At 44.0% G+C, this 18,320-nt stretch overlaps 1 protein-coding gene and 1 long non-coding RNA gene across 2 annotated transcripts; one reads left to right on the top strand and one right to left on the bottom strand.

The window, feature by feature from the left end:
- Positions 1-767: 767 nt before the first annotated feature.
- LOC307211362 lies at positions 768-3,774 on the bottom strand. Its single transcript, XR_013836407.1, has 2 exons — positions 3,203-3,774; positions 768-1,084 (listed from the first exon to the last, which is right to left on the bottom strand). It is a non-coding gene; the product is annotated as an uncharacterized lncRNA (long non-coding RNA).
- Positions 3,775-14,702: 10,928 nt separating this feature from the next.
- Positions 14,703-15,427, top strand: SMIM36 (small integral membrane protein 36). The gene has a single exon (XM_079965158.1). It carries the CDS (start codon positions 14,989-14,991, stop codon positions 15,271-15,273), a length of 285 nt encoding a protein of 94 aa, XP_079821284.1. The 5' UTR covers positions 14,703-14,988; the 3' UTR covers positions 15,274-15,427.
- The last annotated feature ends 2,893 nt before the right edge of the window (positions 15,428-18,320 follow it).

Below are 18,320 nucleotides of genomic sequence, written 5' to 3'. Positions count from 1 at the left end.
AAAAGGAAAGGGGGGGGGAGTCAACAAGAAAGAGAGAACGAACCTTTGGTGTCCCTGGCTTAGTATTATTGTCTACAATGATTGGCAGGGATTCTCCAGAGTTTCAGATAGGGAATGTTCACAGCTCTACCTGGAGATGCTGGAAAGCATCCTGATAGGAAGAAACTGCCTTATCCCAAGCCAGGCCATTGGTCCATCTAGCTCAGTATTATGGTAGCTCTCCATGGTTCCATCCATACCTGGAGAGGCAAGGAAGTTGAAGCAGGGACATCCTACATGAAAGGCATGATGCTCCGCCACTGAACTATGTCTCTTCTCCCAGCTAAGGTGTTTCGATCTTTCTAAAGAAAGAGCAAGTTATTAGTAGCAGGTGGGGTGAACTAAATAATAAAGAAATCGCAAGCACTGCAGATGGATTTCAATTTAATGTTCGTATTCTGCTTTTCTGTTAAGTAACATCGAGCTCAAAGCGGCTCACGATAACGACAGTGCTAAAAATTAACAGTCACAATTGCGATCATAATATCAGAACCGCAGTAGCATGTAAATAAAGCAAAAAAAAAAACACAAAAAACCCACAAATTCGTCAAACAATGAATGCAATGTAGCACAAACTCATAGTGATTCGATATATCAGAAATATATATATATAGTCTCTCTGGGAAGGGACTTCTCCCAGGCAGCAAGATATTCCATTTTTCTTTTCTTTTTTAGCCTCGGCTTCTTTTTCAGTCTTTATTGCAAGATATCTGTTTGCACACAATGTCTACAGAATTGTTGTTTTATTAAAAAGCTTGGCAGTTCAAAAGCAAATGAATAACCTTTCGGAATAATCTTGCCGTTGTTCAGTTTTCTTTCATGAATATTCGTGAATAGTATTTTGGACAGCACGGAATTGCAGTGTGTGTGTGGAAGAATTGAAAAGACAATAATGCAATCTTCCTGCTCAAACACAATTCAGGATAGGTGTGTCCACCATGGCTCAGAGGGATGGTTCCTCTTCCAGTTTAAGATGGGTTAAGATGGGATCTTTATGGAAGTGATCACTTGAATAGCCTCTACTTTCTCATGAATTGTGTATATACTGCAGATCAAATAGATAAGAATGCACCTCTGAAGCAGGAAATGGTTTATCCACTGCACTTAAACATTTCCTGAGAGGACAGAGCTGTAGCATAAACCATGAACAATAACAGAGGAAAATGGTTTCTCTCTTCAGATACTGACGAGGGAATAACAGCATTGACCAAAAGCATGTTTAAAATAATGGATTTCTTTCCTAACTGGGGGTGAATATGTTTCTCTCATTTCGATGGTGAAGGACTTGGCTTGAAAAACCACTTCTGAATGAGTGTGGTCTTCTGTTGCCACCTGCTGGTTTGAAACATGCCTTTCAGCTTGTACAGAGTTGATTTGTTCGACTTATATTTGCAACAGCTGGTCCTTACTTGATTTTGCACCAGAAGAACAAAACCAGATGAAGACTGTACAAGACACAAATCTTCCCATCTTCTGCCTTGATAAGAGTATTTGCCTTCACCTTCACCTTCCCCCTGGCCTGGCCCAGGGCTTTCGCGTTCGCCATCACCTAGGCCCGTTCTTTGATCTTTGCCTTCGCCTTGGACCGGGCCTGTGTGTTTGCTTTCGTCTTTGTCCTGACCCGGGTATATAACTTTGCTTTGGCCCTGGCCCTGCCCTTTGCCTTTGCCTTCTCCCTGGCCCGGGCCTTCACCTTCACTTTCACCCTGACCCAGGCTTTTGCCTTTTGCCTTTTGCCTTCTTTGCCTTTTGCCTTTTTTGCCTTTTGCCTTTTGCCTTTTGCCTTTTGCCTTTTGCCTTTTTTGCCTTTTGCCTTTTGCCTTCTGCCTTCTGCCTTTTTTGCCTTTTGCCTTTTGCCTTTTTGCCTTTTGCCTTTTGCCTTCTGCCTTTTTTGCCCTTTGCCCTTTGCCCTTTGCCCTTTGCCTGTGCCTAGGCTTTTCCCTTTTGCCTTTTGCCTTCACAATGGCCTGGGATTTTGTCTTTGCCTGTGCCTGTGCCAGTGCCTTCTGCCCTTTGCCCTTTGCCCTTTGCCCTTTGCCCTTTGCCCTTTGCCACTTGCCACTTGCCACTTGCCACTTGCCACTTGCCACTTGCCTGTGCCTGTGCCTGGGCTTTTGCCTTTTGCCTTTTGCCTTTTGCCCTTTGCCCTTTGCCCTTTGCCCTTTGCCCTTTGCCCTTTGCCCTTTGCCCTTTGCCCTTTGCCCTTCGGTTGGCGGGTATGGTAGGGCTGCCATATGTCCTGAATTTCCTGGACATATGGCAGTTGGAAACAGTGTCCAGGCAGAAATGTCTGGGAAGTCTAGATTTTCCTTAAGAAAAACCCAAAACTTCATGTTTGTTTGTGTTTTTGAAGTTTTTTGGGGGAAAAGCACAACTTTTGTGTCCGGATTTTTCACTTTTTGAAATATGGCAACAAATTTTCTCTCTTTGAAATAGGATGTCCCTATTTTCATCAGAGAACTGTTGGAGGGGATATCTCTATTTTCATCGGAGAAATATTGGAGGGTATGGACTAGGACATCCCTATTTTCATCAGATAAATGTTTGTGAGTGAGGTGTCTTATGTAGAGGTCTTTCACAGCTTTCCCTGAAGATGACAGAAAATGAATCTGGGATCTTCTCCATGCAACACTCTTCCACTGAGCTACACAGCCCCTCCTCTCTAATCCTAGACTACTCAGCTAGACTACTCAGCACCTCTGTGACATCTCTATCTGCCCAGGCTCATTGTACATCATAGTATATCAGCCGCCCATGGCTGGATGATGCTCATTCAGCAGCTTAGCAACTGCAGATACCATATTTGTAAGCAAGCAAATGAAAATTAATAATAATAATAATAATAATAATAATAATAATTTATTTATACCCCGCCCATCTGGTTGAGTTTCCCCAGCCCCTCTGGGCGGCTTCCAATCGAGTGTTAAAAAGAATACAGCATTAAATATTAAAAATTTCCCTAAACAGGGCTGCCTTCAGATGTCTTTTAAAGATAAGATAGCTGCTTATTTCCTTCACATCTGAAGGGAGGGTGTTCCACTGGTCTGGCGCCAAGAGAACTGTTGAAGGGGACATCTCTATTTTCATCGGAAAAATGTTGGAGGGTATGGACTAGGATATCCCTATTTTCATCAGATAAATGTTGGTGGGTGAGGTGTCTTACATAGAGGTCTTTCTCAGCCTTACCTGAAGATGGAAAAAAATGAATCTAGGATCTTCTTCATCTTCTGAGATACAGCCCCTCTTCTCTCTAATCATAGACTACTCAGCTAGACTACTCAGGACCTCTGTGACATCTCTATCTGCCCAGGCTCATTGTGACATCATAGTATATCAGCCACCCATGGCTGGATGATGCTCATTCAGCAGCTTAGCAACTGCAGATACCATATTTGTAAGCAAGCAAATGAAAACACTGGTCTGGCACCAAGGTGACTCAGGTTCAAATTAATTCCCAGTTAAGTGTAAGCAATGTGCTACTTTTATGGCTGGAAAGTACCTGCATACTCGAGCAAACACTGAACAGGACAACGGAGCGTTCAGAATAACAGTGTGCTAGTCAAAGTACAAAACACTATATGCAGACAGATCTAAGTCTACAGTTCCCAGGGCTTTTTTTATAAAAAAAAAATGAGCTTGAAGTAAAAGAATAGAAGAATAATCATAATAATCATTGCTGAGAAACAGGATTGTGACTTCATATATGTGAACAACAGAGAGGGCACAGGCTTAATAACAAAGGAGGTTATTATTAAAAGTCTGCTATTTATCATCTTCTTCTTCAATGAGAAATACGTACAGGAAACATTCCCAATGTATTATGTCCAATGAATTTCCTTTATGATCTACATATTGCACAACTGTCCTGTTTTAACTGGGATATCCCAAAATTACAGGAACCACCCTGGCTCCTGATCCCATCCTGGGATGTCCTGGGCTTTCAGTCAACGGGGACCAAAAACATGCATCTCTTGCTTCTGCACTCTATTGGCTCTGCACCTTCTCTAGCTGCCCACCACCTGCCAGTCAGTCTTCTGTTGCCCATTGCCACACCCACACAAGGAGGGCCGCAGTGGTGTACTTCTGGAAGCCAGACAGTGGCAGTTAGCAGAGGAGTGGACAGGTGGTCTCAGCAAGCCGACAGGTGGTGGGAGGCAGCAGGATGGTGGTAGTGGGGTCCTGATTTGCCCTCCTGAAATGTTGATGGTATGGATCCATCAGCCACCTTATGCTTCTCCAGATTTTCGGAATAGGAACTCAAGCTTGCATAGAAAAGGGGTCAACTGAATGACATTCCTTATCAGAAAGCATAGTAAAAAAAAAAAAAGACTACCATAATCACCTGACAACTTTCTTTCCCTCAGTTGCAGAAGGAATGGGAGAATAATAGATAATTTTACTGGATCTAACTCTCCAGCCAAGCTAATAAGTATTTGAGGCTAATTTGGCTAATTTGGATTATACAGCTCATATCAGCATGCATATCAATTACAAAGCTGGGTTTGAGGAGGTTGTAAAAGAAGGACGACACAGAGAGAAACTGAGATAATTCACAAATCCAACTCCTTGCTTGAGAGGACATTTCATATTTTTTTTAATTGAATTTATATACCATACTATACCTGGAGGTCTCAGGGTGGTTCACAGAATAAAATCAAAATATAAAACCAGAAAATACATAATCAAAATAAAAACAACAACAACCCAATACCCCCCCCCAAAAAACCCCACATTTTAAAAGGGCATAGGATGTCAATCAAATCAAGCAAAGGCCTAGTTAAAAAGGAACGTTTTTGCCTGGCCCCCAAAGGTGTATTATGAAGGTGCCAGGTGAACTTCCCTGAGGAGAGCATTCCACAGATGGGGAGCCACTGCAGAGAAGGCCCCGTTCTCATGTTGCCACCCTCTGGACCTCTTGAGGAGCAGGCACACGAAGAAGGGCCTCAGAAGATGCTCTCAGGGTCCGGGTAGGTTCATATGGAAAGAGGCAATTCTTGAAGTATTGCGGTCCTGAGCTGTTTAAGGCTTTAGAGGTCAAAACCAACACTTTGGATTGGGCCTGGAAACTAATTGTTAGCCAGTGAAGTCAGACTAGGGTCGGTGTAATATGCTCAAACTGTCTTGCCCCATTGAGCAACCTGGCCACTGAATTCTGCACCAGCTGAAGTTTCCAATCCGTCTTCAGAGGCAGCGCTAGAAGAGGAAAACTCAGGCAGGCACAAGTGCTTGGCCCTGGCAGGTATCTATTTAGGGCCTGGTAGCTATCTGTGGATGCTGAGTTCTCCTGCAGGCCCTGAAGACTGAACAAGTTGCCCAGCCTACCTGTATGTTGCCCTGTGGAACAAATAGAGATTGAATGACTTCCCCAAGGTCATAGAGAAAAGCTTGTGGCAGAAACAGGGCAGGTTTGCCAGAAGCCCCATTCTATTCTAGTATATAAGCCCTCTCATTTCCTTAAAATGCATCTATGATATTTCGCTTAAACTCCTTAATCCTGTCACTGTAAGCTGCTGAAGCTTTGCTTATATGAAGCAAGAGCCTGTTGCAATAATGGCTGCTGCGGCTGCTGCTGCTGCTGCAGGAATGAACTCTTGATTCTCACTAGAGTTCCTGCGATTGGCATGAGTGTGGCTTTAGTATCACCTCCAAGCCATGTTTGTTTTTTCAAAGTACCTCTGCTGTACAGTTCCCACAGTGCCAGATCTGTGACCAAAAGAATCAGAGAGTCAGCAAGCTGTCATGCCGAGTCTCAAGCAGAGCCCAGTGAGACATATTGTAGGATATTCCGAAGCAATATAGCCAATAATCTGGGATAATGGTGATGATGATATGCCACCCATCTGACTGGGTTTCCCCCAGCCACTCTGGGTGGCTCCCAACAAAATATTGAAAACACAAAACAGCATCAACCATAAAAACTTCCCTAAGCAGGGCTGCCTTCAGATGTCTTCCAAAAGTCAGGTAGTTATTTATTTCCTTGGCATCTGATGGGAGGGCATTCCACAGAGCGGGTGCCACTACCGAGAAGGCCCTCTGCTGAGTTCCCTGTAACCTCACTTCTCGTACAAGGCCCTCAGCGCTGGACCTCAGTGTCCGGGCAGAACAATGCGGGTGGAGATGGTCCTTCAGGTATCCTGGGCCAAGGCCATTTAGGGCTTTAAAGGTCAGATGTCAGGGACCATGCTGAGGAAGGCTGCACTGAGGAGGAATAGTGGGAGCCTCCCTCTCCCCCTGCTCCTAATCCGGATCCTGAATCTTCCCAGGAGCAGGAGGACAGTATAGATTTGGAACAGTGGTTTGCAGAGGGGCATAGTTCAGAGGGCAGAAGCTGGGAAATACTGGATGGGGAACAGCTAGGAGAAGAAACACTGGAAGAGAGAGGGTTAACAGATTCACTGTCTCTGGACAGCATTCATCCACTCTCCCCAAGGTCAAAAAGAGCTGCGAAAATGACAGAACAGAAAGCACACAAAGCACAGAGGGGACAGGCTCAGATTACAAGATGTAGAAGTGATGTGGATTAATAAGGATGTAAGGGGACGGGATTCTTAATTGGGACCACCACCATTTCTAGGAGATGAGTTCTTTGTTCTCTCACTGTGATTATTAAAGTTCCTAACTGGTAAAAAGACTCCCTTCCCTTTGTTCTGCTTATCTACTGCCATGGGGGGGGAGGAAATCAATTCCCTGAAGCCTGACACTGACACCAACACCAACACTTTGAATTGTGCTTGAAAAACGCACAACACTTTGGTCCTCCTAGTTGAGACTATAAATGGTAAGTGCACCTAACTTGTATACAGTGGAACACTGCGCAGAATTTTCACAGGCTTCATTTCGTGGCACCTTGGCCACGATGTTCACATTTCCTTTTCCTGTATACCCATATTTGTGTGGGTATCTTTTTGTATATAATACCTTCTGGCTAAGGATAACATGCCGTGCATTTAATGGAGCAGGCTGTAGTCCAAGTACAGTTATGCCACAATAAATCTGTTTGTCTCCTTATGCCACACAATCCTTTGCTTCTTTTTTTGACTGCGCCAGACTAATACATCTAACCCCCTCTATAATGCGTCCCTTTTAAAATCAGTAGTCTTAAGCACCAATGTTCTTACAGTGCTGATAACAGACAACGGGAGACTGTCTGGCAGCTAATCCCATCCTATCCTATCCTTTACCTGTCTTGCTGAGCTATTGTCCTGCATATGGCACACCCAGACTGCTGACGTCTTTGCTTCTCTCCTTCCCTTCCTCTTCCCACTAAGCTGTGGTAGATTTCTTTCTCTATATCCTCCAGCTATTCTTAGCAGCCCCACTGCAATCTGCTGGCAAAAGCAGCTAAACCAATCAACCTGTCTTGTTAATGATGATGACTAACCACCACCACTCCAGTCAACAAAGTTGGTTGGTGTGATCAGCTGGAATTGTTAACAGCCCAGTGCAACAGTTTTGAGAAGTTGTTTTTAGGGAGTCGTTTTGCTTCCTTGGCAGGTTGGGCCAGATCCCTGCACATATGAAACCAACAAGATCAGATTTAGCAAACACACACACAGGTCCCGCTTTCTGAGCACAATGCAACCCCAGGAAATCATTCCTTAGGTGAGTGTTCACATAATGAGTCAATGATTTCCATTGACTTCTATAGGGAAATTTATAATCTGTTCCCGACCGTGGAATATTGACCTCAAAATAACAAAAAGCAAAGACAAAACAGGAAAACCCTCTGAAACTTTGTAAAAGGCAAACAATGAAGGGGGGGGGAATGCTCTCTTGTTTGTCCAATCTCTCCCCCTCCCTCCCCACTCCCTCCCTCCATGGTTTCTGGCAAAATGGCTGCTGAGGACCACAAAAAGGTATGCCTTGTTTAAGGCTGCTTGTTTGTTTATAGTACTACACACACCTTGGGCAGGCCTGAATCATCCCTTTGAACCAGTAAATAATTCCAAAGTTGTATTATCTCTGAATACAAGGCTGTGTGCATCAAGAGTAGTTATTTCTCACAAAAGACTTCACTTCCAGTTATGACCACCAGATGGCCTACGAATAAAACACTCATTACCTAAAGCGCACATCCCCAAGTAAAGTGAATGGTTTTGAAACGGCATATATAGCATTCATTTTCAGCAGGTAAATTAGGTCTTAAACCACACCCGGCTTGGCTTAAGGAGGACTGCAAACAGCAGTGCCACCACTGTACAAGTATATGGGGGGATCTAATAATGAAAAAGTGGACCCCCCCCCAGTGTGGTCCTATGTGCAAAATGTTTGAAGACTACTGTTCCAAAGAAACTCAGAAGAGAACATGGCTAGCTTATCAATGAATGAGTGCTCTAGAACTGGTTTGACATTCTCCCTTTATGTGAGATTTTATAGCCACACAAGAGAATTGGGTTCTTTGAAGGGCTCGTCTACACTTCTACTCATCTAGGCACTGCCCACCTGCTTTTTTAAATCACCAAATCCAAGTAAATGTCAATCAGGTTTTCCATGGATTGTTGTTTGCTCTGATTCAGCAGCAAAGAGCAGGTTTTGTCAGGGAAAATGGAGGGAAAGCTCTTATACCAATGCATGGGTACCAATGCATCCCAGAAGTGTGGATGAAGCCTGATGGGTGTTGTTGTTTGATATGGATTTAATTGGGACTTTTTAGTCAGCATTGCTAAATGGCGTTGCCTTCGTTCCATGATAGCTTCTTTGGATTAAAAATTCAACGCATCAATAATAACCATTCTACATGTACTTCTAGGTAGAAGACAATGATTCCAATATGCATTTCATTCCTAGGAATGGGGGAGAAATTTGGTTCGAGTTTGAACATGAGCCTACCAACTTTCCAAAATGATATTTGTTTGTTTTTTTAAAAATATATTTATTAAGGTTTTACAGAACAAAAAAGGTTAATAAAGAAGAATAACAAGGAAAGCGAGATAAGAAAAATACAAAAATACACGGGAAAAATTTCAAAATACAAAATACAAAAGAAGAAAGAAAAAACACTTAAAAATAAATCCATCTTTTCTTTATCTTATACTTCCTTTACTTATTTCCCTGACTCCCTCACACCTCCCTTTTCCGTATTCCAATTCACATTATTTAGTTCAGCAAATCCTTTCCCTCTTTGTTTTAGTCTTAATCCAATATCTTAACACCTTATAACTTTATATTTCCATCTGTTATCAATCTATTTTTACAGATTCATTTTAACCTTGTTGCTAAAACCGCTTTGTTTCAATCAAACATCATTTTAACTTTCAATAATTTTACAATATTTCTGCAGATAATTAATTTCTTCCAGTCTTCTTCCACCGACTCTTCTCCCTGGTCCCGGATTCTGCCAGTCATTTCCGCCAACTCCATATAGTCTATTACTTTCATCTGCCATTCTTCCAGAGTGGGTAGATCTTGTGTCTTCCAATACTTTGCAATAAGTATTCTTGCTGCTGTTGCGGCGTACATAAGGAAAGTTCTATCCTTTTTTGACACCAATTGGCCGACCATGCCCAGGAGAAAGGCCTCTGGTTTCTTCAGAAAGGTATACTTAAATACCTTTTTCATTTCATTATATATCATTTCCCAGAAAGCCTTAATCCTTGGGCACGTCCACCAAAGGTGAAAAAATGTACCTTCATTTTCTTTACATTTCCAACACTTATTATCAGACCGATGATATATTTTTGCAAGCTTGACTGGTGTCATGTACCACCTGTATATCATTTTCATAATATTCTCTCTTAAGGCACTACATGCCGTAAACTTCATACCTGTGGTCCATAACTGTTCCCAGTCAGCAAACATAATGTTATGTCCAACATCTTGTGCCCATTTAATCATAGCAGATTTAACCGTTTCATCTTGAGTGTTCCATCTCAACAGCAAGTTATACATTCTTGATAATACCTTAGTTTTAGGGTCTAAAAGTTCCGTTTCCAATTTTGATTTTTCCACCTGGAAGCCAATTTTTCTGTCCAAATTGTAAGCCTCCCTTATTTGATAATAATGAAGCCAATCTCGCACTTTGTCTCTTAATTTCTCAAAATTCTGCAGTTTCAATTTGTCACCTTCCTGTTCCAAAATCTCCCAATACTTCGGCCATTTGGCCTCCAAAATGATATTTGAACCACAGCAAAACCAAACTTAAAAATTCACACTTTTCTGAATTTTGCAATTCTGATCTCCAGACACATAACAAATACAAATGTGATTGCACTAGGGTGTTTTGGGACTACAACTCCCATCACCCCTAGCTAACAGGACCAGTGGTCAGGGATGAGGGGAGTTGTAGTCCCAAAACATCTGGAGGGCTGAGTTTGCCTATGCCTGCACTAGGGTAAAGGGTGCATAAAAAGGCATATGTTAGTGAAAATAGCATACAGAAAGCACTATATTAGGGGAAATAGCCTAAATGTGTATATTAGGAAAAAATGAATACAAACACCTGTATGTTGGAACAAATTGGTGAGTTTTCATGAGGACTTTTTTTTTTTAAAAAAAGGAACTTACGTGAAAATGTGGGGGAACTGCACTAAAGGTTGGAAAACTGAAAAGCTGAGAGAATCCAAACTTGTCAGATTCTCCTGTTTCTCCTCATCCCTTTGTCTGGTGTTTGAGAGGCTCTGATTAGAAGATTCGTGATTTCCGAATTAAATTGTATTCAGCACCAAACTAATGAGACACCCCACAAATAAGCCTTTGTGGAAGCAGGTCCCTCTGGAGGCAAATGGAGCACCTTTCACTGTGAGATGCACTGCTTGAGGCTCAAACATTTCGTTTTCCGTCCTGAAACAACCTACGCCTAATGCTCAATTTCACTAAGTTCCTCTGACCCTGCCCTTGCACTGCAAAGAAGCTTATACTTACACCGGCTTCAGAGCCCCCTGATGACCTCTGGCAGAGACAAGGAAAAGATTCCATGCAAACCACCCCAATTCTGTTATTTGCAGGCTGGGCACCAGCACCCAGCATGGTGGGGCAAATGCCAGGGCCCATGGGCACATAAGGGCAGCAGCCAGAGCAGCTTCTTCTTCTTCTTTGGCGATTACTCATAGCTGAGTAAGATCATCTTCCATAAAAACAGTTTTAACAGTGAGTCCGTAAGTGATTGTGGAGGCCAATTCTGGATCCACACATCCTTCCACAGTGGGGACATAGGTTTCCAGGTGGGAGTTGATCACAGTGAGGGTTGGCCAAGTGTGCTTTCTGCTTAGCACGTTTCTCCCTTTCATCCTGAGTTTGAGCATCTTCAAAGCCCATGACACCTTTGGTCAAGGCTGTTCTCCAATTGGAGCGCTCACAGGCCAGTATTTCCCAGTTGTCAGTGTTTATACTACATTTTTTAAGATTTGCCTTGAGAGAGTCTTTGAACCTCTTTTGTTGGCCACCAGCATTATGTTTTCCATTTTTAAGTTCAGAATAGAGTAGTTGCTTTGGAAGACGATAAGCAGGCATCCACACAACATGACCAGTCCAACGAAGTTGATGCTGAAGAATCATTGCTTCGACACTGGTGATCTTTGCTTCTTCCAGTACACTGGCATTAGTTTGCCTGTCTTCCCAGGTGATGTGTAAAATCTTTCGGAGACACCGTTGATGGAATCGTTTGAGGAGTTGGAGATGGCGTTTATAGGGGGTCCAAGTTTCACAAGCATTCAGTAACGTTGGTAGAACAATAGCTTTGTAAACAAGCATTTTGGTTTCCCTGCGAATGTCCCGGTCCTCAAACACTCTACACTTCAACTGGGAGAAACCTACATTCGCAGAGAAGAAGAAGAAGAAGAAGAAGAAGAAGAAGAAGAAGAAGAAGAAGAAGAAGAAGAAGAGTAGCAGCAGCAGTAGTAGTAGTAGTTTGGATTTGATATCCCGCTTTATCACTACCCGAAGGAGTCTCAAAGCGGGTAACATTCTCATTTCCCTTGCTCCCCCACAACAAGCACTCTGTGAGGTGAGTGGGGCTGAGAGACTTTAAAGAAGTGTGACTGGCCCAAGGTCACGCAGCTGCTGCATGTGGAGGAGCGGAGACGCGAACCCAGTTCACCAGATTACAAGTCTACTGCTCTTAACTCAAGTGATGCTGGATTTCGGCATCAGTATTGGCCCTTGTGGAAAGATAACTGCCCAGGTAGGAGAAGTGACTGACATTTTCCAGTGGAGCAGCACTCAGCAGAGCACAGCAGTGGACTGGAAAGTAACTTCTTTACTCTTGAATGGCCTTGGGCATCCCTTCTGCAGATTGATCTTCAGTGCCGCACCACCAGGATCCAGGATCTATGTTGTCATCTTCTGTTTTCTGCTTGTGGGCGGGGCTCACCCTTCTTCATCCAGCCAGTCCCTGTCATCACCACTGCCTACTGGAGCTACAGTGTGACTGCTTGGCCTATACCAGATGCAGAGCCAAAAAGGGCACTGCAACAATAACAAACAACAAAAGGTGAGAGGCAGAGGACACCGAATTTTGGTGTTGCACAGGGTGCTGCTGAAATTTGAAAGCCTAAAGTCTGCCACTGCTGCAGTAGCAGGGATAGAGGCACCAGAGAAATACCCAGAGAAGGAGCTGTAGAAGCCACTAGGATGGGACAGAGCGGGAGCACAGAAGGCAACTTGCACAAGGCCTCCTCGGAGGTTGTCTAGCTTCTATACTTACTCACACTTCCATCCTCCAGCCAGGCAAGGAAGAGGCATTGCCACAGTTCAAGGATACAGTTCAGCCAGGCAAGGAGGGTGCAAAGCAGGCCTGGTGAGGGATGAGGCCTGGGGAAAGAGGGATTGGCCTGGGGAAGAGTCCCATCATGGACCAGATAAAGAGTTCTTGAAGGTCCCTATTGCATCTAGAGATGGAATGAGGTCAAGGGTACATTATTTCATATGTGGTGGACCTACATAAGGGTAAAAGAGTATTGGGAAATAATTTATAATGAAATGGGAGAGGGGAATGTTTAATAAAAGCACCTTTAAAAACACACTCAGAGTCCTTTTCGTTGGGGATAATTCAGATGGAAATTCCCAGGTGTCAACAAAGGTTATTTATGTGTGCCACTACGGCGGCCCATGTTTTGTTAGCCCCAAAATGGAAAACGAGCGAGGTCCCAACCAAGGAAGAATGGCAACTTAAAGTGATGGAATAAGCGCAGCTTGTGGATCTAACTTATAGAACAAGAGAACAAGAAGACCATTTGTTTAAAGAAGATTGGAAAATGTTTATTGAATATATGAGGGGAAATTGTGTACACTTGAAAACATTGGGAGCATTAAGATAAATTCAACAGTGTGAGTAAGTTTTGATGGAAGTGATAATGGAATACTGAATGGTTTCGTTTATATATAAAATATGCAGGGATGTATGTTATGCAAAATGAACCATGGAAAGAGAAGAAGGAAAGACATTGATATTTTAAGGTTGTCTAAATGAATATTCTAAATTATAAAACATAAAAATTAATAAAAATTATATATTAGGAAACAAAAGAGTACTTGAGGGCCCCATTTGGCCTCTGACACTGAGGTTCCCCACCCATTAATGTAAGTCACTGTCATTATCTCCCATTTTGCAGACAGGGGTACTGAGGCAGACAGAGTTGTTTGCAAAAGGCCACCTAGGGAATTCAGAGAAGATTTGAGATTTGAACTTGGGATTGCTTGATTCGTAGCCCAGTGGTTTCATCCATTCAGTATTCCAAAAAGTATATTCGATTGCAGGACCAGGAAGAAAAGGAGAAGATCTTCTTTGTATATCTATTCTACAGATTGTAACCTGCGTCAAACTTTTTTAAAATGTCCTGACCTGGGAACTGTAGTTTTATGGTGTTCTGGGCACCTTGAAGAAAAGAGACGCAGCACTCTCCCTATTAAAAGGACAATTCCTAATATCCTTTGAGGGAAGTAATTATAAAATGTGCAGTACAAACAGTGCCAGCCCAAGACGTTTTGCTTTCTGAGGTAAAAGCCAAGGTGGTTGTCATCTCCCCACATCCATATTCCATTTTTTAAACTTAATTAAAGAATTCATATCCCGCTTTTCACTATGTCTCAAAGTGACAGACTGGGGAAGGAGGAAATAAAACATATAATAAACAAAATTCAAAACAGGTTAAAATTTCAGAAAATAGAAACATCAGAGCAACATTCAGACACCTGAAATGAAAACTGTTTTAATCCAGCACCTGTGGCTGAGCAGGAATGGTGCCTGCCTGATATCTAGTGGAAAGGAGGTCCGTGGAATTGGGCCTGCTGCACTGAATACACAACTCATCATTGACACAAGTCTTGCTTCTGACAGCGCTCCATACACGAAACATCCTCTGCTGTAACCATGGAGAGCAGGCGAGAGATGCTGGGCAGGCTTTGTGGTACACACAGGCCTGTCCTCCCATGCCATGCCACTGCTCCCTGCTCCAACGGCATCTGCCGCCTGAGGCAGCCACCTCACTCTGCCCAACGGTAGGGCCAGCCCTGAGTGTAATACACTCTTAAGAACCCTTCAGAATCTAAGTTTCCCCAAAGCTCAAAATGAGCCACTGCCCATTTCCTGGTTTGTGTACCACCGCAAGACGGGAGGAGAACTGGAGCAGGAAAATAGATGATGGTTAATCTGGGTCTTTATTTTTTCAGTAGTGTATGTCTGCCAAGGTTGAGCGCCAGGTCGTGGGGGATGGGGAGAAAACATCCATCCGAATATTGCACTGCAAAGAAACATTCAGATGCAGCTCCTGCCACTGTTGGCCATGGGGTATTAAAAGAGGGAGCTTAAGTTATTAAACTGAGCAGCTTTAATCATGCAGTTCAAGGGGGGAGGACCTATTGCTAGAGGAGTGCTCAGGATTAAAGTATTTTTACCGCAAAGCCAATACATCTATCAGTTAGCTACTGCTCTGCTAGCCTGTGCGAGACAGTGTATGTGCATATGTCTACCTGCAGCTCCTTTCGCAGAGATCCTGCTAAATATTATGGGATCCGATGGATTTTTATTTAGAAATTGACCCGGTTACCTTGAACCTGATCATCCTGGTAGCTAGCTATGTCATCCTGCTCTTGGTTTTCCTGATTTCCTGTGTGATGTATGACTGTCGAGGGAGAGACCCGAGTAAGGAATATGCTCCTGAGATTCCAACGGAGAACCAGCCTCCGATCCGGCTAGTGGTGATGCAGCAAGGGAACCCCAACACCCGCTGGGCGAAAGGACCTTTCCCCACTTATGAAAACCCTCCTGGCCCACAAGGGAAAAGGACTACGATTGTATAAATTCAATTGCTCCAGGGTACTGGTCCAAGACTGCCTCACCTGTGCCATGTTTACATCCTGCTTGCACAAGGAGAACACAGCAAGGTAAGTCCAAACTGACAACCTGGGTTTTTGTGTACTCTGCAGAGTGGGGTGATCTTTTGTCCTAAGTTCACTTTCGTTCCCACGTGCGGCAACAAAGAGAGGTAGTTTTAACCCTCATCTGATTCAAAATGCAATTTACTGTATTTTTCGCTCCATAAGACGCACCTGACCATAAGACACATCTAGTTTTTAGAGGAAGAAAACAAGAAAAAAAAATATTCTGAACAAAACAGTGGATGTATGATTTTTGTGATTCATGCTGTGGCCACAGACATGTGATCTGATGGTGAATTTGGGGTGACCCAATGCAAAGATCCTGAGGATCCATGTGGATCTGTGCTTCGTAGCCACATTTTTGCCCCAGGAAACAGTGGATGTGTGATTTTTGGGGGGCAGGCTGTAGCCATGGACATCGTATCGTATCATATTGTATCGTAAAACCTTTATTGGCATCACATACAACATCCAAAACAGATCAATACAGAATTACCATTTCCCAGTGGCACAAAACATTTGCTAAAAGAAAGGAGGCATTCACTCCATAAGACGCACAGACATTTCCCCTTACTTTTTAGGAAGAAAAAGGTGCGTCTTATGGAGCGAAAAATACAGTATTTCTTATTTTCACATAAGGCGCCCCTCTTTGGCAGGTGTGTAACAAAAGAAGAAGCAAGCATCAGCCACCCAAACTGGGCAGCCACGCACATCATATCAAAACAGAGTAATGACCCATCAAAGATATAAAAAAAAGAGATGCAGGCAACAGAGTTAAAGGAAGCAAACATAAACTTTTCTCCGGGAATTGTTCTCTCTGCTGCTGGGCGGGAAGGGTGCAAAGAAGAGGCATGAGCACAAACCTCGTCAGTTTTGAGGATGCCAAAGACTGCAGGTCTAATGTGACTTCAACAAAAATAGACATTCTTTGACAAGCAGCTGGAACTTAGGGCTAGGGATGGGGCAGCGGAGGGGAACACTTTTCGCTAAGTTCACACTGAAAGGCAAACTTATTTAATTTTCACTTCCTCAGCGTGGGAACCAAAATGCAGCTTTCCTTCAAAACCCACACTTCAAAATGTGATGTCTACAAAAAATGTGTCGCCTTCTGAATAAAATGCAAATATTTGGGAAAACAGCTTGCAAAAAAATGTGTTGTATTCGGGAAAATCACTTGGCAAAAATGTGTATTTTTGGTGGAATTGCATACAATTTGATGCTGATGAAAGGTCATGAAGATTTCCCTTCCCCCAAAAAAAGAAAAACTGATGTAGAAACGTGGAGAACAAACACAGGGTTGGAAAAATGCAAAAGTGAGAGAAACCGAAATGGACAAGATTCTCTCATCTCTAAGTGTCACCCGTTCACAGTTAGGAAGTTTAACACTAGGTATAATGTATAGAAAACTACACTCAAAAGGGGGTTATGGTCAACCCAGGAGTCAACCTTTCTGACAGCTTGTTTAATGATGGCCAGGCACCTATATTTTAGATCAGGGGTCGGCAACATGTGGCCCATGGGCCGGATGCAGCCCACAAAGACTGTTTTACTGGCCCACGAGCCGTCCCCAAACTGAGCCGCCTGCTTGGCGAGTCCCCCGCGAGCTGCGCTAAACTGGCGCGGCGCAGGGACTTGCCAGCGGTGCCAGAAATCGCATCTGTCCACGCGCAGATACCAGAAATCACGTCTGGACAGGCACGATTTTCGGCATCTGGGCATGCACAGAAGCAATTTTTGGCACTGCGGACAGGTGCAGACGCGATTTCCGGTGTCGTGCTGTGCTGGTCCGGGCCACGGATGATTTCCGTGGGAGTGATCCGGCCCATGGCCGGTGAGCCTTCCCAACACCTGTTTTAGATGCTTGCCAAAGAACACCTTTCCTTCCAGGTTTTTTCTTTCTGCTGCAATTTTCCTTATGGCTGTTTTATTGTGTTTTACAAGCCTAGCAGCACAGAAAGAGAGGAAAAAACTCCAATCCAAACATAATAAAATACTATAATAATAAAATGAGCAGTCAGAACAGGCCACTACAGTCAGAGAAAATCCAATTCAACAGCAGTAAACAGAACACACGAAGAAAAGTTCCATCTGTTCTGCATCCCTAAAGGGCCCTGGTGCTGGGAGACATAGGATGAGGACAAAGCCATACAAGCCTTCCTAAAGAGGATGTACAAGAACCTTGGTGCCACAACTGAAAAGACCCTGCCCCTCACCTGCCAAACCAGCAATATTTCTCTAGGGAAGGGCCAATCCACTGGGAGAAGTCCAGCCCTCGCACTTCCCCAGCAAGGTAAACACATATTCAGCAAGGAAAGAGAGAGCCGTGCCTGACTGGTTTCTGCAGCTCCTCATTAGGCAATGTTAATTTATTTGATTCTGTTCCTGAATTGCTTCCCAATTCCGTCTTGCTTTAGGATGCTTACACAGGGAGAATGCCAGCCACTTCCTTTGGGAGGGCTTCTTTCGCCTTACTAGGTGTCTTTTTTCAATCTATCAGCTTCACGACCTAGCTTAGTTTTGTCCACTCCACATTGATGGTAGGTAGCCTCTCTCCTGGGTTTCAGGCAGGAGCATACCCTCCAACATTTCTCTAATGAAAATAGGGATGTCCTATTCCATAATGTGTCAGGGACGCAGGTGGCGCTGTGGGTTAAAGCCTCAGCGCCTAGGGCTTGCCGATCGAAAGGTCGGCGGTTCGAATCCCTGCGGCGGGGTGCGCTCCCGCTGCTCGGTCCCAGCGCCTGCCAACCTAGCAGTTCGAAAGCACCTCCGGGTGCAAGTAGATAAATAGGGACCGCTTACCAGCGGGAAGGTAAACGGCGTTTCCGTGTGCGGCTCTGGCTCTGGCTCTGGCTCTGGCCAGAGCAGCGATGTCACGCTGGCCACGTGACCCGGAAGTGTCTCCGGACAGCGCTGGCCCCTGGCCTCTTAAGTGAGATGGGCGCACAACCCCAGAGTCTGTCAGGGGC

This window comes from Podarcis cretensis, assembly GCF_951804945.1.
Source record: "Podarcis cretensis genome assembly, chromosome: 2".
NCBI lineage: Eukaryota > Metazoa > Chordata > Lepidosauria > Squamata > Lacertidae > Podarcis > Podarcis cretensis.
The sequence above is the reverse complement of the archived record's forward strand: the minus strand, read 5'-3'. Positions and strand labels throughout refer to the sequence as shown.

Coding starts and splice junctions, on each gene's coding strand:
- SMIM36 (XM_079965158.1), top strand. CDS start 14,989: ATGGATTTTTATTTAGAAATTGACCCGGTTACCTTGAACCTGATCATC.